Source organism: Cottoperca gobio, chromosome 14 (assembly GCF_900634415.1).
Source record: "Cottoperca gobio chromosome 14, fCotGob3.1, whole genome shotgun sequence".
Lineage (NCBI taxonomy): Eukaryota > Metazoa > Chordata > Actinopteri > Perciformes > Bovichtidae > Cottoperca > Cottoperca gobio.
In genome coordinates this window covers 6,945,921-6,967,633 of record NC_041368.1, presented here as the reverse complement: position 1 = coordinate 6,967,633, position 21,713 = coordinate 6,945,921, and the positions used below count along the sequence as shown (strand labels likewise).

The following is a 21,713-nucleotide window of genomic DNA, read 5'->3' as shown; positions in this document are numbered from 1 at the left end:
ACTGAGTTTCTATTGGGCAGAAGACACACCGACACACACACACACACCGACACACACACATACACACACACACACACACGCACACGCACACACGCACACACTCACACACACACACACACACACACACACACACACACACACACACACACACACACACACACACACCTATTCAAAGGGGCCCTCGTTACTCATGCATGACCAGTCCATAATGCACTTCTGCGCTTTCACTCACCGTTGGCAGGACAACAGAATTACAGAGAAAAGGATTTGGGAAGGCAGGATTTGCCAAGACTGTGGGAACGGCCAGATTCCTTCTTATACCACAAAAGATGGAGAAAGAGCAGCTCAACTCTCCCATTCCCTAATACATACATTCAGAGCAGTGAAAGTATTATCCTTGATTGTAACACCTTCTGTCTCAGAGCCTGATGCAGCTGTGAAACTATGTTTCCACTTGGATTGCATGCAAAACATTTACACATCAAGAAAAAAAAAAAGGTTGGTTGAAATGAAAACTAGGGAAAGATAAAGCTACATTTTCAGTTTGGAATGAAGAAACTGATTAACAAGGTTTGCACCTGCAAGTCATAAACTGCATAAGCAGTGTGTGTGTGTGTGTGTGTGTGTGTGTGTGTGTGTGTGTGTGTGTGTGTGTGTGTGTGTGTGTGTGTGTGTGTGTGTGTGTGTGTGTGTGTGGGTGTGGGTGTGCATGTGTATGGACCCAAGTATCCAACTCTGGCTGTGCATTGATCCGTCTGGCTCCCTACAAAGAAGATGTGAGCAGACAACTAATGGAAGAGCTAGCCTCAATTAGCCCACTGACTGATGGGAAATGTGATTTCATTTAGTTGTCGCTACAGACACTGTAAACAAGCCATGTTTCCCCTCCAGGAGACAGAACAAAAAGAACACACACCCACACCCACACACACACAAAGAGTCAAAGTCAGACTGATGTGAGATTCCTTGCAGCTGTTCAGTGGCTCACAATATGTAGATCATTGTCTGTCGTGAAACTTGTATGCAGTGTCATTATGTTAAATGTGTCTGTGTCACCTGTGGCCCAATGAGGCACACAATAGCCCTCTAAATGTGTTATAATAATGGCATCATTTTCATCCTGATAAAATTGAAAGTGGAAAATAGTGAGACCTCTGTTATTGTTCACCTCAAACTTTTCTTCTCGCTAACACATCCTACAGATTTAATTAAGACCAGAAGGAAAGAAAACTCCACAGAACCTGTGACCAAGCCTTGTTCAAATTAAAATGTCTTTAAAGAGTTGGATCATTTTGAGTCCTGTGCGGTGTTCTTCCCTGTATAATGTGGTTTTTTTTAACATTAAGTAACCTTTAAAGTTTAATGCCTCGGGCTGCCTGGGTATTATTTTAAAGTTTTCCATAACAGTCAGAAGCTAAAAGGATACATACAAAAAAACACAAGCCATATTTCATATCATATTTATGCATTTGTCCTTCATAATTTAATATTATATATATTAAAATAGTGTTTGATACTAAGCAAGCCTAATTTTGCTATATTAAATGTGTTTTTATTCCTCTATATTTAGCAGCATTCACTTGTTAACTGTCACCAGTATTATATTACAACAACAAACCAATGCTTCCGAGTTTGAACTGTTATTGACTGAATGACAGCCTTTTATATTTTATATTTTCATTTTATTCAAGCTTAATTGATTTTCTATTTATGGATAGATTTTAATTTTGGGACAAATGGAGGTTAGACAAAGTTCAATCACAAAGACTATTCATGGTTTTCCACACTGTCAGCTGCCTTTTGGAACCAATTAGATTTCTCCACATCTGCTCTCAACCAATCATATCGCTGCTGTAACCAGATGTCTGTATTGTGTTGCTCCCTAACCTCTTGCATCCATCAATATGCACCCCTCACATTGGGATACAACTCCAGGTCGCGTTCAATAAGCTCCTCAGGAAATCCTATTCCAAGTCAAATCTATGAACTCCTCAACTACAGGAAGACGTTTCATCTAAAAGTCACATCCCCACCATCCACGTCGTGACACCATTAGAGCAATGTCTATGCTATTATGCTAAACATTATACAGGAGAAGACACATGCTTAGGTCAGAAATGATCTTGCTTCAAATTAACTGTCATTTGGAGCTGAATTGCCCCAGCACTGATATGCAGCTGAAGTCTCACTTCATTCAGAGATTGACGGGAAGAGAGAGAGAGAGAGAGAGAGAGAGAGAGAGAGAGAGAGAGAGAGGAGAGAGAGAGAGAGAGAGAGAGAGAGAGAAAGAAAGAAAGAGAGAGAGAGAGAGAGAGAGAGAGAGAGAGAGAGAGAGAGAGAGAGAGAGAGAGAGAGAGAGAGAGAGAGAGAGAGGACACAGAGGATGAAACAAAAGGAACATAGCTAGCTGGTATAACAGATTCATCAGTACAGCCTGGGTGCATTCTGATGGAAACAGAGCGCTGTACGTATCTTTCTGAAGAGAGGAAATTATATGTCATGGTCTATAAAGCAGGCACTTTATATATTTTTCAGAGACAGTATCCCTGTGGCTTAGATCATTGTACAGTGAATGTAGAAACCTCACTTATGATGACATCACCTCCTTTCGAGACATTTTGTTTCTCTGCTGTAGCTGACTGCAGAAGATCAAGATACTTTATGGATGGAGTTTCATAAATTCCCAGCACATATTTTGACCAGCACAAAGAGCCAAAAAAGAACTGGAGCAACATAATCTGACCTTAACACTCATTAAGTGCCATTTTTGTCTCACTCATGCCCATTTGATATTTTGAAGACATCAAAGTAAGGGAAGAGGTGCACTAAGGGCCAGTCAGTCAGTAATGATCAATTCATGTTGGTATCAAGGCTTACTGGGTTTGGAACTGTCAGTATACAACCATGACACTAATGGTGAAGGATTATTTGTTCAATATATATTTTTAAAACAGTTGCACAGTAATGCGTATTTGCCTTTGTTACAGGCTAAATCCAGATCAATAGAATATTATGACATTTAGAAGTGCTGTCTAGAGCTTCTCAGGTTCTTTGGGCTGCACAATTGTTACACACAATGTGAAAAATACTTGGGATCGGGAACAAAAGGGACTTTATCAGGAGTTATAACAACAAAAGTAAAAGGGCCAGGGGGGAAGTAGAAGTAGTCAATTTGACTGCTCATGCTGGGAGGAAACGTTCACCAACATGTCACCAGCAAGTCTGTTAGATTTGCATAATTTACAATAGCGGTTGTGTTACATCCACTTTATTCAAATCCATAATTATTGAACATTTGAGTTTAGTGTATTTATCTTCTTTTGTTTTGCTATCTCCCACGCCAAACATATCTATATTCAAACTCAAACTGAAGCAGCCATGTACGTATCTTTAAAACAAAACAACCTTAACCCTAACCCTCTGGAATTGACCTCACAGCAGAGTCTTACTTTATATTGGTACGTCATCAACTCCCACTGCTTGCTTCTGTCCAGATGTTGCATCTTACAGCTGTTCATCTGACAGATGAATGCCAACTGTAGCCTAGCGCTCAGAATATACAGTAGCTAGCTAGCATAGCTAATTACACAGTATGTGACTTATTATCAGAATACCAATTGGAAGTTATTGTTGTGTCAACCAAGATTAAGTGGAGATAGATTTGACTAAATTGAAAAAAAGTTAATCAAATTCACAAAATATGCTACAGTATCCCGTTTAGTTAACTTCACTGCTACATGTCTAAATCCAAATTCTCCACGGACACATGCAAAGCAAACTTTACTTAGTCACTACCTTGGGGTGGCTGGAGTGAAACTTTTTTATGTATGACAAGGACATCAACAGAACTGTCTCCAAACTTCTCTGCTTCTTTCATTTGGTAACAGGATCTGCATTGCCATTGGTATGCAGTTTCTGCTGTACCGCAAAACTCAGTGGTGCTTGTTAAAACACTTTTCATATCTATGCCAGTGCAATGAATGGTGTCTGACAAGGGCGCTTGTCTGCCAATTGGAGTATTCTCATAAAGGAAGCACCCTGCCAAGATGAAAGCCCCGGGTGACGCTGGTGAGTGAGGTGTCTGGGGTAAAAAAGAAAAAAAACATCCAGATAGGAAGGAGCGAGAGTGGGATGTGGAAGCAGAGACAAAGAGAAAGGAAAAAAAAACATATGAACCAACAATTTTTTATGCATTTATTGAGACGTTTCTCAAAGAGCAAAATGAAATGGACCTTAAAACACATACCTATTTATTGTTACTGTTTATCTCAGTGATTGTGTCTGCATACATCATAAATGGTTGTGCTATTCACATTTTAAAGATAATTTGTGTGAGTTAATGTGTTTGAGCACAAGATTGAAGCTCATGCATGGCTGGTATTTATTTTTTTCCCACATTCTCCGGGTTAATCTGTCTCTGCTCCATATTCCTGTCTGTATATGGCGGTGGAGCAGATGTGATAGGAACCCCTCTATTCTCCCCCATCCATCCACATCTCTCTAATTCTCTCATCCCCCTCACCCTCAACCCATTTATGACGCACGCACACACACCCAGTGTTTTGCTGTTACCCTCATCCCTGTCTCATCTCATCTTGTCACAGTGAGGCTTTAAGAGAGCATTGGCACAGCAGGGGCCAGTGACATGTCACTCAGATTTCCAGCCGAGCCACGGGCGCAACATATACTCGCGTAACATCTCAAAACAACCCATCACCTTCCCCCGGTGTATTTTCTGCTTTCTCTTTCCTGTTATCTCTTCAATCATAGATGGTCTCCTTTGATTGACAAGTACACATTGGATATCAGGAGCACTGATGAGACTTCAGAGATTATGCTATTAATATTTTCTAATCAAGCCTTAAAGCACTGCAAGCAGTTCAAGCAGTATTTCTGTTTGGTATAGCGCCATACTTTAAAAAGGCCTAATTTGATACAAATTAGCAAATAAATGTCTACTTAGTTGCTTCACAAGTACATCCACCAGTAGCGTCGGGTATTTCTTGATTTATTCTAAATATAATGATATTTCAAATGGCAGCGCACAGAACGTAATGCACCAGAATGACAGTGATTTTGCTTAATTTAAAGTGGGAAAGTATCAATGATTTATATGTCACATGTGGGCGAGACAGACCTATATATGCAGCAGTATCTCTTTGTAGACATAATTAATCTAAAAGTGCGAGATGGAATCAACACATTGCTCCAGCTGCATGAAAGAACCATGTTTTCATGAGGGAGCAGGGGAAGACTGCAATTAATCCATTTCATTTAAGTAGAGCTGCATTATATGGGACATAAGAGGACAGCAAGGCTAGTGTAGGCCTTGACATCATGAAAATATATAAAAACTATAACTTTCCATCAAAGACCTCAGATAAGAAAAACATGGTCATCACTATATATTTGCCATGTGGATACGAGCATGTAGTTTAAACAGTGTAAATTTACCGCTGACAGAAGATTTCTCATTATTTCATATTACGGTCAAATGATTTCTTGCTGCCATGTGCAATATGATACGGAGCACCACCCTCTGTATTGCAGGGTATCACATTGCACTGCGATTGTGTGTGATTATGGAAATGATCCATATCAAACATGAAATCTCAGATGTAGGCAATCTTACCGTTTCTGGATTCTGCACAGTTGTAAACACTGCACTATTCTTAGAATTCAATTACTTTTTCTTCGCAATGCTAAAGGATTCAACAGAAACTCAAAGTCTAACGGGACCTCAACTCTGTGATCATAATGCCTATGGGGGTGAAAGGTAGCTCTGGGATTATGTCATGTGAAGGTCACCCCCTTTCAAGCGGGCCATGGCTATAACCAGCTGTATTGAGGAATGACTACAGTCTAAAGATATGGGCTTCTTTCTGGCTCACTTTTAATAAGGTCAGGATTAGGGTGACCAGAGCATTACAACAAGGGCTTAGGATCAGCACATAGTCCTGGAGAGTAGTCTACTATTTACCAGCCCAGTGCAACTGTGGTTAACACTGTCTCATTATTACTGCCGTACCAGGATATTTTGAGCCTATCTCTTGAGTAATAGCTTGTGTCTGCAGCTCTGTGTGTGCCTGTGTGTGTGGGTGTGTGTGTGTGGATAAGCGGGCGTTGGAAGGTGACCACTGGTGTGAGGATTTGTGCGTGTCAGCTGTTATGATTTAATATCTGCTATGCTGATATCTCCATTCACAATTTTTGCTGTTCCCTCTGCCCACTATCCATCTTAACTTGAGAGTAGAATGATAATGTTGCTCTACGGGTGCTTCTCAGAGGATTAGCAGAGATTAGAATTAGCTGGGCCATTTGAACTGGATACACATACAGCAGTATTAGCATGTTGGAAAACTAGTCTGGGATTGTAGCCATAGGATGAATGTGCACAGAGAGATGAGGAAGCAGGGAGAAAGAGAAACATACAGTTGTACAGGTTCAAAAGGAAAATGTGAGTGTCTCGTAAATAAGGACAATCAAAGTTACTTAATACAAATGTAAATTTAAGGGCAATGCAAAAAGCTTGTTTCAGAAACGTCCAAAGTCTTTAACGTAGGATTCATAATTTAAATAGTTTGATCTTTGTATTCTACATGTCCTGTAGTTCAGTTTCTGCAAAGACAGTGTTTTAATCATTATATTTGGATATGAAATGGCCAGATAATAAGAGCCATTACAAGAATGCTACCAGGAGCAATATCACATAGAGAAATAAACAATAAGAAATGTTAAGAAATTCTCTTGTGAAAAAAGCTGCCATTACTAAAATGTCAATGTGAAAAATAAATGACTGCTGCAAACAGCTGAAACATACAGCCAAGGTTACAACTGAAATCCAATCCATCAAAACTAATCCAGCTGTGCTAAATGCACTTCCCAGGTGGACTATAGATTAACATTTTAAATTGAAAAATGCCACAGCAGTAAGACTCTGACTGGCGGTGTAAAAGTCATGGAAGCATTAAAATATAGCATCTGGCTGCAAACTGACAAGCCTATGCTTGTATTGTTGCAAAGCACACATCGCAGACTGAAAATGTTTATGTTAAGCACATAAATACACAATTCTGGCGTCACTCACTAATGAGCTTCACTGGATTCTAACTACATGAGAATTTTGACTCACTTCAGCCAGTGGAAGCTTTTGACTTGTGGGTAAAGGAGAGTGATGGGCTGAGTAATTGAGTGCACTGTGAGACAAACACTAATGAGCAAGATAAAGGAGGAATTGAGTTAACTGTGTTTCCCATTTCTAATGATAAGAGGCTGGGGAGAGGCAGAGAGGGAGTGCAAAGAAAAGCAGACCATTCTGTTTAAAAAAAGAAAACATGCATCTGCTGTATGTCTAACTTGTCTAGTCGTTGTTTTTGCAAAGCACAATGCTTGCTCTACCCAACCGGAGCAAAGTGAGAGAAAAGCAAATAGCTTTAAGATAGGCAGTGAAATTACCCGTAATTGGAGACCATTTAAAAACATAATAACGTCTTTGTTTCCTCAGCGGGAGGTTCAGAGCTGGGGAGGCTTTTTGATTAGAAGTGGAGATGAGTTAGCTATAAAACCACCGAGCCAAACCTTAGCCAGATTCATGCAGTGTGAGTGTGTGTGTGTGTGTGTGTGTGTGTGTGTGTGTGTGTGCGTGTGTGTGTGTGTGTGTGTGTTTGTGTGTGTGTTAAATCAGTCTGCCAAAATGCAAAAATTAATAAACTCTGAAGGTGGCAGTATTATTTAAGTCCAGTGATAGTTCAACAGGGACTAGCTGAAAATACCACACAAATTCCCACATGAAGCAGCAGGAACAAGCTAACGGGTTTGTAAAATCTCAAATCATCAATGCTAAACACCAACTTACAAAAAACGCAAATGGAGCATGAAAATATGTATTAAAATCCAGCTGGAAACATGCCACCACATCTTTACCAAAGATGTGTATGCGGTGGAAAATTGTCATCGTTCCACTGAGTAGGATAGTGGAAGTAAGCTCAGGGGTGTGTGTCACTTAGGATGGGGGGAATAATGTTGTGTTGCATATAATGGATTTGCAATGTGGCAAACAGAGACAGATGGTGGAGGGTGCTGTGTGTTTCTGTGTACTATGTGTTTGCTAGCTTGGACACACACACACACACACACACACACACACACATACACACACACACACATACACACACACACACACACACAACACAATGTGTGTGGAGAAGAAATCCCTAAGGCGCATTATGTATGCTGCCGCTCGTTCACCCAAGCCAAGGGTCTCAGTTCATTTGGTTTTTAACTGTTATAAATTGTCTCACTTGACTCCATCTTCCCTCCCCTCTACAACAGGCCTGGAGCAATCTCTACACAGAAAGCGGCCAGACTCCAAACTTCTCCTTAGAAACAGGATCCATTCTGATACTGAACGACAAACAACACTTAGCACAAGTGAATGGAAGTCATCATGCAGTATGACAGGAGGCACGAAGAGAGGAACGCAGACAGTTGGAGGAAGGCCAACATCATGTAAATGTGTCTGTGAATGTGTAAATTAAATGTACTTAAATGCCAGTATTTACACAGATTAAGAAGGAAATATACCCAGTGCACCAAAGAAATCTATTCTAAATGCCCACTCAGTTTTTACTGTATTGTGCACGGTATACACATGTTTTAATGTTACTGGTAAAATTCTATGTCAGTGTGTGTGTGTGTGTGGGTGTCTACTAACAGGGATATGGGTGGGAAACGTTTTTGAATTGGATGAAATTTCACACCTGTATTTTTAATTACAGGATTTAAACATAATGCGTGTGTTTCTTTCACGTCTTTCACACGGAAACACAAAGAAACCTGCGCAAAAAAGCCCTATTGTTCTGCACATTACCACTTGCCTGAGAAGCGCAAGTGGTATATAAGAAGTGAAGCAACACAGACTGCTGAGATTTATGGTGTGCACCAACCACAATGGAAGGAATGGCTCAGTTTGAGTTTAGGACAACATCAGTGGATTTTAACTGCATAATTTCAACACATTAAATGTGTTTAGAAATGGTGCTCATGCAAAATAATGTATAATAGCTTTCAAACACTGAATTAAGATGTGGGGGGGACCCTCAAGCTAATGATTAGACAAGGGACCCGAAAGTGACTTCTGCCGATAATGTGAATACAAAAACATACACATATACACACTCAATTGCACACACGCACACAAACAAAAGCACGCACACACACACACACACACACACACACACACACACACACACACACACACACACACGCACACACACACAGAAAGTCAATTAACATGAACATGTGTCTTGGGGGAATTATATTTCAATTAGCTTTAGCTACTTCTAGGCTTCCTTTGAGACCACGATGCTAAAACAAGTGCACAGATCTGTATTTGTGGATGCAGTGAATCCTGCTTTTCAATTAGTATCATGACATAATTCCATATTGTTATTATTTAAGATCAAGTTAAGCAATTAAGCACTAAATCAATGCTTTGCAGGATATTAAAGAATAACATTAACGTTAAAACAAAGCATACACATGGAACAATATAAGCAGATATAGCCAACGCAGCTGCATGTTGAAGCCACTTTGAAACAAAATTATAGCAATGAGAAATAGTAATGTTTAATAGCCATCGGGAGAAAACGAGCATCGTCATTAAAGAGGGATGCAACTTATCTTAGGGATCACTTTATGGAATAGAATGGAAATATGAAAAGTGACTGGGGGAGCACCCGTGGGATTTTCTGTGGATATAGGCTTATTTCCTGTTTATGAACTGACTGGACTTTCCCTTTAATATATAGAAGAAAAATGTTATTTGCAGTATGAGAAGAGAAGAGATTTGTCGGTATGTTCCTATCTCAACCCGAAATTTTAGGGCCTGGAGATAGCAGTTGTATCTCTCTCTTCCTTCCTCATATGGCTTTTGCTCTACCGCCAACATTTTTCATTCCCAGCGAATTTACCCTTCCTATCAAGCCGGATTTGACTGAAAAATATGAGTGTGTGTGTGTGTGTGTGTGTGTGTGTGTGTGTGTGTGTGTGTGTGTGTGTGTGTGTGTGTGTGTGTGTCAATAGAGAAAGCTATCTCTGAATCTGGGTCATAAAAGCGGAGGCTATAAAGTCAAAAAATGCCACAATTTTTAAGCTTCATCCCGTGTTTACTCCAGCAAATGCAATCAAAAACAAAAAACGTGTCTGCTGTTTCCTTACCGCTGTGTCTGTACACTGCTGGTACGTGTATTTGCGCCAGTGTGTGTGTTTTTGGTGTACACATAGGGCTCTGTGTGTAAGGACGTTACTGTACACAGTATGGGCCGACTTTGCTTTGGCTGAATTCATTTCTGTGAAAAACAGACACAAAGTCCCCAAACAATATTAGAGTTGGGGAGGAGAGCTGAGGGACTGGACAGAGTCATGGCTGTCCATGTCTGTATCTCTGTTGAAGGAAAATGATTACTGTAACATGTAATACCAAGTCTCCAGACTCTGACCCTTTGGGGAATTGTATGAAAAGAAGCTGTCAGATGAAAGGGCACACAACATAGAAAGAACATTATCTAGACTAAGAGTTGTTAAGAGGACGATGCATGAACCTGCGAAGCAAAATCAGGTTCAAATAGAAGTGCGTGTTAAAAAAATCAACCCACATTTGTTTGCTGTTTGCAAGTATGCATACAGGGGGCAGTAAATAATATTATTAACTTTTTGTTATGTTTTCTTTTTCCTTCAGCTTGAACCTTCCCCTTCTCCGTTTGGGTGAACGATTACAACATCCTCTGAGTTTTAATCCAAAAGGTTGATTGTGTTTGTGTCTCTTTATTCCAGAGTGTTTGAGATTAGTGACACATGGCTTGTCAAAGACTGGAGTTTCAGATTAGCTTCTCGCTAATCCTTTTGGAATTCAACGCTAATACAGACATCACATATGCATGCGCGCGAACACACAGTCTGTCTTTCCCAATGTACGCGTTGGTGCATATTTTGTATCGTGTAGATTAAATCGAACAAAATGAAGCCAAACATCTTTTTGAAGTCAAGTTTGCTTGTCAAGACGTACCAGATAATTTGATTAAAGTCCTATGAATCCCTCAGTTTTTCTATGAGAATAACGCATCATAGTGCAGAGCAAGCTATTTATGAAAATGAACACCTCGTGCAAACTTCTAACTGTAAAGGGTGTTTTATTGTATCTCATAAGTCTCACGTCGATAAATGCACATTAGTTCATATTCTGACTTGTATACATAAATAGCTATATGTACTTTGAAGAAAAGCCCCATCAGCTGATATGTTAGCTGAGCTTGCATACTTCTTTCACCTACTGGGAGGTCTATTTAGGGTGCAAACTCACTGTCTGCTGTCGCTGCTGTTGCAGCCAAATCCACCTGTGGGCTCGTATTTTCCCCATTCTCCACGGGAGGCTGTATTTCATCTCTCCCTTTTCTTGCTTTGGGCTGGCTTTAAATTCCACTCTGCCTAAGAAACATGAAACGCAGCCTTGATGTCAAAATAAAAATCTAATTTAACTCTGCATTGATTCACTACACAAAATGTTAATTTGCGGCTTAAAGACGTGTTTGACATGTGTATTTGTAACCAGGAAGCTATTAGCTCATGGCTTCACCAACATATGATTCTAGATAATAACTATCACTAAAGCTAAAATAATATACTATTTGTTAGAATTGCTATCTTATAAATGTGACATGTTCTTGAATTTAAGCCTGACAACATAATTATAGGTATTTTTTGATTTGCATGCCTGAAATGTGAAGTGAGTAACGCAACCACCCATGATGGTGCGTCATTACCATCACACAGCCAATTACTCCATCGAGGATGTATTCTATTTTCAGGAGACTCTTGCCAGGATCAGTAAAGCCCTATACTGTAGAATTCAATAAACTGAGTGGCTGTGTGTGTCTGCCCACACAATAAGGAGAGCTGGAGACATGTTATGTTATGTTATGTTATGTTATGTTATGTTATGTTATGCTATGCTATGTTATGTTATGTTATGTTATGTTATGTTATGTTATGTTATGTTATGTTATGTTATGTGTGTTCACACATAAAGGCAGGTTGAATCTCACCTCTCACTGCATGTGCAGCTTTGAGGAATATCTAGCATTGGGCACATATAGTAATTTAAACATAGGGCTCAGATTTGTCAGATGTTTTCTGAGGTTGCCATCAGGACAAAGAAAAAGAATAAGCCTATGATATTAAACTACTGGTGCTTGACAAATCAGTTCACCTAATGCAGTTTTTGTATGTTTATTTGCTTCTTTCTCACCTTTCCATATCTAATACCTCTGTAGTAAAAACAATGATGCCTGATCTGTCTGCCAGGCTGCATCATTCGGTTTGGGCGCATCCTATTTTGCAGGCTCATTAAAGCCTAGGATATTTCCACAGGCTTGTTTAGGAGCTGAGCTGTGCACATCGGAGAATATTTGCATAAAGCTTAAAACTTCTCACTCCTCCATGGTGTCTTTCTAGGTTCAGTTTTTGCCACTTGTGAATCTCTACCATCTGCAACTACATGTATATTAAGCTTAACAATGGCTGGCCTCCTGCCTCTTCCTGTCTCATTTTATCCCTATGGCTAAACACACTGTAAGAGCGTCTGTATTTACCTTGTCGTAGCTGTACATTTCCCAGCAAAACCTGCCCCAAATGTTTACTGATAGAGTTGGAACAGGTGGCAGGTTCCCTGGAAGTGTTTCTGGAGAGGCACATTTATGCTCTGCCATGAAGGGTTTGTAAGCTCTGAATCCTACCACGTTCCCCTCCAGCCTCCTCCTCCTTTCTGTTTTAACTTTTTTAACACCTGGACTAACAAAAGACTGGCTTTGATCATGGGAAATCCCTTGGCAGCGCAGCAATGAATCCACAGTGGAGCTCCGTGTGTGTGTGTCTGTGTGATGCCCAGTTCTGCTCCACTGAGGATTCTCAGCATTGAAGCTTCATAGCATCGGTATAAGGTATAGAGCACCTCACATGTTCCACCCGTCAAAGCGTGTCCATGAAAATGAACACACACCCAAACACACAGAAGTGGGAGGGTGAGTGCAAGTGAACAAGAAAGAGAGAACACCTTGTTTCTCTCGTGTAATCAGTGGCTCTGCAAACACAAACACACACACACACACACACACACACACACACACACACACACACACACACACACACACAAGGCCGCTTGTTATCGGAAGCTTTCCCACGCTGCTGTGGTACAAAGCTCCACACCAGGATGGGAGGATGAAGCAAGGGAGGAATGGACGGAAGTACAGAGGGATGGAGGGTCAGCCTTCAGCAGCTTAGACTCACTGCGGGGATAAACACATCCCTCAGCGGGGGTTTGTATTTAGGCTAGCAAGATCAGAGTTCAAAACAGAGAGACTACCAGGCAGGCAGAGCGATAAACAGGCATCCAAACAGCAAACAACAACCAGTGCACATACCGCACACTTTAACCAAGGATATTGTACATTCCTCCTCCACACCTCTCCTCCCACGTCACTCTTACATCCAGTCCTCTATTCTAGAACATCTCCCTCTTTCTCTGCTGCTCTCTTGCTTCCATCTCCCCTCGCCTGCTGCTCAGCCCCAAGCTCTTACGTAATAGGCTCATTTGCATAACAGGCTGTTTTCTCTGACTCCGGCATGAGCACATGAGACACACTGGATAATGTGTTAACAACTCGGGCTGTTGGTAAACAACAACCTCCATCACAACACTTCACGTTCACACTATATATACATATATACGACGCAGGTCTAGTCGGTGACAGAGATTCAGTGTGCCTGGATCTCTTGATGCCAGCTGGCCCCAGGCCAGAGGGGCTGAAACAGCTGTCATTTACAACGCGCACGGAAACAGCTTTGGCTAGATAGACTTCATTCAGGAGGAGGCTGACCTGCCTGCTGTGTGGAACCTATACAATAATAGGTCTTGCACCACAAGATGACTGTTCAAATCAAGCAGCCTAGCATTATCCTCTTCAGGGTTAGGGGAGAGAGAGGGAAAGAGACTGATGTGAGGGTGTGTGGTGGGGAGCCACACATGAAACAAGCCAGAAGTGCGCTCTGCTGTTACCGGCATGGTTATGTCTTTGCTTAGGCCTTTTCAGACATAAGCTATATAAACATGGCACACATTAGCAGGAAGAAATGCACATACAAGAACACACACACTCTCGTAACGAGTGTGCGACCCTTAGGAGAATAAAGGGGAAAAGAAAAGCCCTGTAACGTCAATAAATGCTGCAGAGCGAGCCGTCAGATATACCAGATACCCTTAGATACCTCATTACATATCAATTCATTAAGTCAAGAGTGGCCCTAATCATGTCTGGTTATTAAGGACTGCTCTCGCTCTCGCTCTCTCGTATGCACACACACACACACACACACACACACACACACACACACACACACACACACTTCAAAGAGACGACAACAAATGATCAAGGGAATCAAGTGATCTCCCATTTGGGATTTCTCATTTACTCATGTGGAAAGCTGGTTTACGTGAAGACTTTCATGTTAATAAATCTGTTATCAAATGCCTTAAATACATCTTGATATAATTTGAGTGGGATAAAGCGGACTTTATATCATAAGAGTGAAGCCCAGATCAGCTTATATAGCCCTGCTGTTAGACTGACAGCGGTTTGGGAGTAAATCCATCACCCTCCTGCCACTGTTGTACACAGCCTGAACGTACCCGTCCAGGAACTCAGGAAGAAGCGTTCCCTCTTTAACTTCACACATAAATGGGGATATCGTTCTAGTTTCTTGGATGCCTCATCACTTGAATGCCATCCAGTACTTAACACCGTTTTCTACACTGTGTTTAAGTGAAGTGAGAAAATATCACATAAAATACCACTGCGTTGTACTCAGGCGACTTTCTATCGGATTTCTTAAAAATGATTCTGCAAAGCCTCTACACTGCATCCTCAAAATGGCCCGCTATGAACACAATGTTTTCTAATGATAGTCAAATTCCAACATGTTATAATAAATCATACTTGCATTTACTGATCATAACCATCCCCCATAGCCCCAGAGTTAACGTGCTGTACTGTATGGAAGACACATGCTCTACTCTGTTGTTAATTATGTATCTGTTTAAGACACATGTAAGCAAGAAAACTTAGGAGTTGTTTATCCTGTTTCAGAAAAAGCTTTTTTAAATTGTAATTATTTGTTATTTCACTGTAATTAATCTATTCTAGTTATTTATTACTTTATTGCATATGCATAATGCAAACATGCTGAACTGTCTTACAAACAGAAGACAATTCACTGTGACCTTGACCCCCAATGTCACCTTACTCACCACTGCAAGCTGTTTCTCGTGTAATTACCACACATAGCTTTGAGATGAGAATTATATTCACATTTAGCTTTTAGAGTTCAGGCTTGTCAAATTGATTTCCATCTTAAAAGGTGCTGCACGCACAGAACATCACGGGTACAGTGCAGTGAATGTTGGCTAGATGAGACTTAATCTGAGAGAAACATCGACCTTAATATCAGCAATAACAACAGAAAAGAAACTTTCCAGAATTTCATGGAAAACCCTGTCATCCCAATCAGGCCTGTACACCTGTTCCTACAACTCGTTTGATGTTATTGACAATAGCCTTCCTTAGAACCTTCATACAGGCACACAACACACCGGAGATGACTGTGCGCACTATAGCCACATACACCACGCCTGCACAGAAGAAACAGGGAGCACAATCATAAAAGAAAAGAAAAAAAAAACATATCTTTAATCAAAATGCTGTGTGTCTCTAAAGCTGCCGTAATCAGCAGCAGAATCAAACTGTTCTGTGCGTAAAACGCTGCCCAGTGTCTCCATGACTCATCCAAGTGCTTACACGTCAAAAACAACCGCGGGGTTGGTTACTTCATGTAAAGGTGTGTCTTCCTAGCGGGCTCGTTTTTTCTTTCACTGCCACTCATGCACAGGACAAAACACATCGCAGACGCATGAGCCGCACCAGTGTGCATGGCTTCACAGGCAGTACTCAGGTCGTGCCCTGAGCATACAATTAAGAAAATAGGATCCTCCTCATTCCGGTACATTAACAACCAAAGATACCGAATGTTACAGGACAAACGCTCACTCTCTCTCCCTCCCTTTAGCTGTCTCACATCACGCACGTTTGCATACGTACGTATATGCAATGCACGTACACGGGCACAGACACACATGTGCTTAAGAATGAGAAAGCCTGAGAGAGAGAGAGAGAGAGAGAGAGAGAGAGAGAGAGAGAGAGAGAGAGAGAGAGAGAGAGAGAGAGAGAGAGAGAGAGAGAGAGAGGTCCTGCATCTTTCTGCCAGGACCCTCGTGTGACCGCGCGTTCTGCTGCCCCTTCATCCTGCCCTGCTGTTGGCCTGTAACATGAGCACACACACACACACACACACAAACACACACAAAAACACACACTCACACACACACACACACAAAACGCACCACTCGTCCCAGACTCACCTTTCAGAAGAATCCCATAAATAGTGTAGAGGGTGAAAATCAAATGACTCTTGAGATTCATCCTGTCTTCTCTGTTTCTTGCTCTTGCCTTCCGGGATAACTTCTCCTCACCGTCTCTCCCCACTGGACCTCGAACCGGACCGGACGGCTTTGTCAGCTATCCAGGTGGACTTGGGAGTGCGTCTTTTGTGCGTCTTTGTGAAAGGGGTTTTGACACAAGCGACTTTACAACCCGAAGACTATGTTGTTTTTAAAAACGAAAAGGCTCTCGCACCTCAAAAAAAACCAAACAATTTCAGTAAGGTGCAGGCTCAGTTTACGGGACTCTGCACAACAGCAGTAAACCTCAGGGTCTGAGAGAAGTCGTCCTCCGGTAACAGAGAAGATGCTGCCGTTGCTGTACTACTGTCTGCCCCGCTCTTGGTCTGCTGTGGCGCACAATCCACAGCGCAGGGAGCACGAGTGGATTGTTTGAGTCCCGCCCACACAGCTTTGACGGACATGAAAGGTGAACCAATCACGAATACCCGAGGCTAAGCGAAGTGGGGGGCGGGCGCATGGAGGGGGGGGGGGGGGGGGGGTGAACGTGAGATACACGCTACAAAAAATATCAATTCCAACTAGTTTTTAGACTTAAGTGTTAAAATACTAGGAAGAGTTTCAACAGAAAGAGTTTTACCCTCCGTGAAGAAAGGTCAAAGGCTGTCCACTATAATGGCACACATATCTGTACAATTCATAAAGTGAACAGTTTTTGTATATTTTTGTTTTTATATATTGATATTTTATACTTGCACTTGTTATATTTGCATTATTTCATACTTTGCATTGCAACTGCTCCACATCAATTTCCCTCAGGATGAATAAAGTTGTATCTTATCTTATCTTGAATTATCATGTCTTAGTTTCCCAACAGCAGCAGAACTTGTTTCATTTATGAAACATATAAAGATTCATCTTCATAGATAGACACTAATACACTTGCACACACACTTACATATACTCAAAAATAAAAACCTGTGGAGAGGTGGGAAGCGGAAAAGGAGAGTACAAATACCTCTCCTTGAAAATTAAAGCGAAATAAAGTAATCACATTCCTTATAAATAACATCTCCGCAGCCGCAAGAATTGCAGCAACAAAGATTGTTGAAGGATATGTAAAAAATTGCGGTCAGCCACTGCAAAATTTGGAATATCAGTATTTAGGTGTATTAATATAGGTGAACATATGGAGTGAAATGCATTGCTTCCAGCACCTCAAATAGATGTTATGTTATGTGGCTTATTGTCAGCCACACCAGGGTATACAACCTGAGAGACAACCGGGTCATTTCTTGCAGTGTACAAGTAGAGTGCATGGGCTCAGAATTCAAAACAGAGAAAGAGCATGCAAACGTGCTTCTGGGTGTGTGAGCTGTCCTTCCACATGAACTGGGTAACTTATGTGTGTCATTGCTTGCTGCCCTGTTGATAGTGTTGATCCAGGTTAGAGGGCTGTGAAGTATTAAGGTTGACAACTGCCTGAGCTTTGAAGATTGTCTTGCGGAGGACAATAAGAGGGGTGGAGAGGTGAGGAGGGATGTGATGGGACAAGGCGGTGTATAGGTACAGGGAGGGGATGGAAAAAAGCTGTTAAGACTGAAATAGAGAGAGAAAGAGCAGGATCCACAGTACAAGGAGTTGATGAGACAGCAGGGTAGGCAGAAAGGTGTACAGTCCATTGCCGAGCTATGTGAAGTCTATTCTGTCCGGTGCTGCTCTGTATGTTCAGAAACCTGAGAAGCAGGGCGGGTTGAGGAACAGAATTCAGGTGTTTGACATAGATGATAGTGCCTTGTGACCACATTTCAATAATAGTTTCTGTTGCTACAAACATAAATTAATTAGGATTGTTTATCACAAAAACACTCCATATGTATATGAAAATCATTTGCTCCTGTTAAGTAGGTTAATTTGAGTAATTCTGGTCGTGAGATCAGAGAGAAGGGGCTACAAACTGCTTTGTGATGCTACATGAACATAAAAAGAAGACTATAATGAGCATATATGAGAATATAATCGTAGAGCATACAGTAGAGAAGCCCGCAAAACTGCTTTGAACTTAGTAATTACTGTACGTATATAAATGTCAGGCATCATTAGACTAATCTCAGGAGGGACATCAGAAGCTCTGCAATCAGGAGCTATATGAATTAATAAGGTGTTTGTCAAAATGTTGTGTGAATAGTGGGCCTGAAAAGCAGAATTAGTTATAATATAATCTATCAAGTGTTTTATGTAATTAAATGTATATGACAATCACACACTGTATCACAGTATGTTTAATCTTTATGTCACATCACTGGTGCATGGGGTCTCTCTTAGATTGCATCTTTAGCTTGATTATAAGATGGCTTCAGAAATACAGCCTATGCATTATTTATAAAAATTAACATTGCTTATTTAAAGTTTCCTACCTATGCTAATAAGAGCCCGACGTCAATTCAATCACGCAAGTAAAGCTGCTTAGCAGGGGGTGTCCCCCACCAGACAACACAAATAAACGATATACCGCAAGTAACTTTTCCAGTTCATCTAAGGACAGTCAGAGTGCAAAAGAGTTTATCTGACATTGATTTGAAAATGATGACATGGTACAATATAAAAATAAGATTCAGAAACTGCTCATTTTATTCAGAATTACTCATAACCTGCCTTCACTTTTAGCTGTCATTCACTTCCTTCTTCTGCAGGCTGGCACTTTCAGAAACACAGATCCTGTTTTGCCCTCTCATATAAACACACTGTCACACACACACACACACACACACACACACACACACACACACACACACACACACACACACACACACACACACACACACACACACACACACTAAATTTGACTTGACTTGTCTTGGCCTGCTGATCTCATTTTGGGTCAATCCACTTTTAGAGGGGGTTCTGCACACCTTGTAATGGCTCATTTCACACTCTCAAAATTGGTGTGCTCCATCACTGGAGGCATAGCAAGGGGAACCTCTGGATCTTCTTAAAAAAACAAAAAAGCTTTTGGATCCAGGAGAGAGGCCAGTCAGTGAACTGATAGAAACAGCACATTCAGGTTTCCGCCTCACCTGGGATTTGTCTCGGCGCTCCAGATGGCAGATAGACCAGTCATTCTCATTCTGTCACACACACACATACACGTATGAACACACACAAAGACACACACGCACACACAGACACTAATGCACACCCTCCTCTCAGAGTTTCAAGTAACCACCACCTGCTCCTGGCTGAGACCATTGTTCACTGGGCCACCTAATGTAGGCTGACACACATTGCCAAGCTGAGGGCCGAGCACTTTGGCTCGGTTGGAACAAGGCGGGGCACGACATAAATCACCTCAGCTTTTATATTGAAATTTGTTTTCATCCATGTCTGTGTGTGTTCAATTGAATGACCTACTTTGTCAATTCTGTACAAAGCCATTCACAATAACACATTTGAAATAGATAAATAAATAATATTTAAATAAAACATAAAAGATTTTTAATCAAAGAAGGGATCATTCTGGCCTGTCATGAATGTTCTTTTTTGTTTTTTTAAAAGTATTTCATATTTTTATTATGTTATTTACCTGCATTTAGAAGGGAATTTTGGAAACACACAAAAACAAAGTATCGATCCAGTTTATAAAACGTGCTCAACAGTGCTCAGCTTCAACATTGAGATGCAACTTACTGGTAGGAAAAAGAAGATTTGAATATTACACATCATTTCTCCTTCACACTTTTCTTGGACTCATGACATATGTTAATAACATACAGTTTAGAAGTTTGAGGTGTGACATCTGGAAGCGTGTGGGTGTTGTTGCCAGGCTTTTGGGGGGTGGTTTGGATCGCTCTCTTTTCTGCAGCTTTCTCCTGCCATCCATTTTTAATTTTTCCTGTTGTCTGCTTTTGACTATTTACTTCAAGCAAAAGACTTGTAGATGAGTTAAAAGTGATCTGGAACAGTTTACAAGCATGCAATTTCAAATCACCGCTATTTAAGGACCGCTGGAGATCATCACATAATGTGTGGTAACATTATCTAAGTTGATCCAAAACTGGCATGTATTAGATATACTCAGTTCAGTCAAAGAAGGAAAAAGCACATTGATGTGTTCTGCTCCTACACACAGGTGGTAAACTGTGAAGAAGGAAATGCTATGTAGCTAATGCAACACACCAGTAACTGAGAAAAAGGCTTCACAGCCCAGTAGCTGCTATCCAGAATGGATGTGTAACTTCAGAGTGACACAGGCGGCTTCTCTTGCAGACACCTGGGTGTTTTTCTCCCACTGTGTCTGCAGTATAAATGACCTTTCCTTCAGATTTTGGCAACCATGAAGTGCCACGGAGACCAGAGCCATTGCAGGCTGCCACACCACAAGGGGAGACTGTCAGCCAAATACAGCCAGATCCAAAGCTCAGCAGCAGTGTCGAGATTAGAGTGGCACACCAATTGTTTCAGTACCACTCATTCGGAAAGTGTTCCTAGACCAAACTCTGAATACAAAGACGGCAGGGACTGCCCTCCTGTTAATGAGAGTGGCAACATTCCATTTCCATTCAGAAGAGTAAAAGACTGTGTAGACGCACCTTCTGGATAACATTCATTCATACACTTGGGACTTTTTAAAAGTCTACTTATAAGTACAAGTTTTTGTGAGAGTCCCTCTTTGATTTGTTGAAGATACCAGATATTAAGACAGAAAATAAAGCATGTGTTGCTTGTGTTGCTTGGTAACTAAGGTCAAGTTCATATCCGGGCATATTCAGGAACAGAACATTTACTGTTAGGGGCTCCAAGGCTGTGTGCTATTTGGCAGCGGTCTTTAAAAGACCATACTGGTGGGTTTTGTATTTTCTTTTTTTAAGCCCATTAACTAAGAATTGTGAATACTTAACCTTTTGTTCTCCTTTGTATTAACTCAGTTTGTGCTCCTTTCTGACTGTTAAGAAAACAAGGAAATACATCTTATTCCCGCATCAAAAGAATACAAACAGTAAAGCACTAAAATCTGCCACACACACTCCAATGCCCTCATACATACACAATTATACTCTTTCCTTATCAGTCCTACACTACTATTCCACAATGAGAATGACAGGGTGTATGGCTGAATAGAAGTGAGTCAAACAGAATCATTTATGAGAAA

The 21,713-nt window shown here is 41.0% G+C and overlaps 1 protein-coding gene across 4 annotated transcripts in view; it reads right to left on the bottom strand.

Annotated features, from left to right (window-relative positions):
* The window catches only part of cadm2a (cell adhesion molecule 2a), a 192,796-nt gene extending 175,859 nt beyond the window's left edge, over positions 1 to 16,937 (bottom strand). For all 4 annotated transcript variants that reach the window (XM_029447839.1, XM_029447835.1, XM_029447838.1 and 1 more), the window contains exon 1: positions 16,526 to 16,937. Coding sequence is in view for 3 of the 4 variants with exons in the window: in XM_029447835.1 (XP_029303695.1) it covers positions 16,526 to 16,586 (61 nt within the window). In the remaining variant the exon portion in view is untranslated. The remainder of the gene's footprint in view (positions 1 to 16,525) is intronic.
* Positions 16,938 to 21,713: the final 4,776 nt, after the last annotated feature.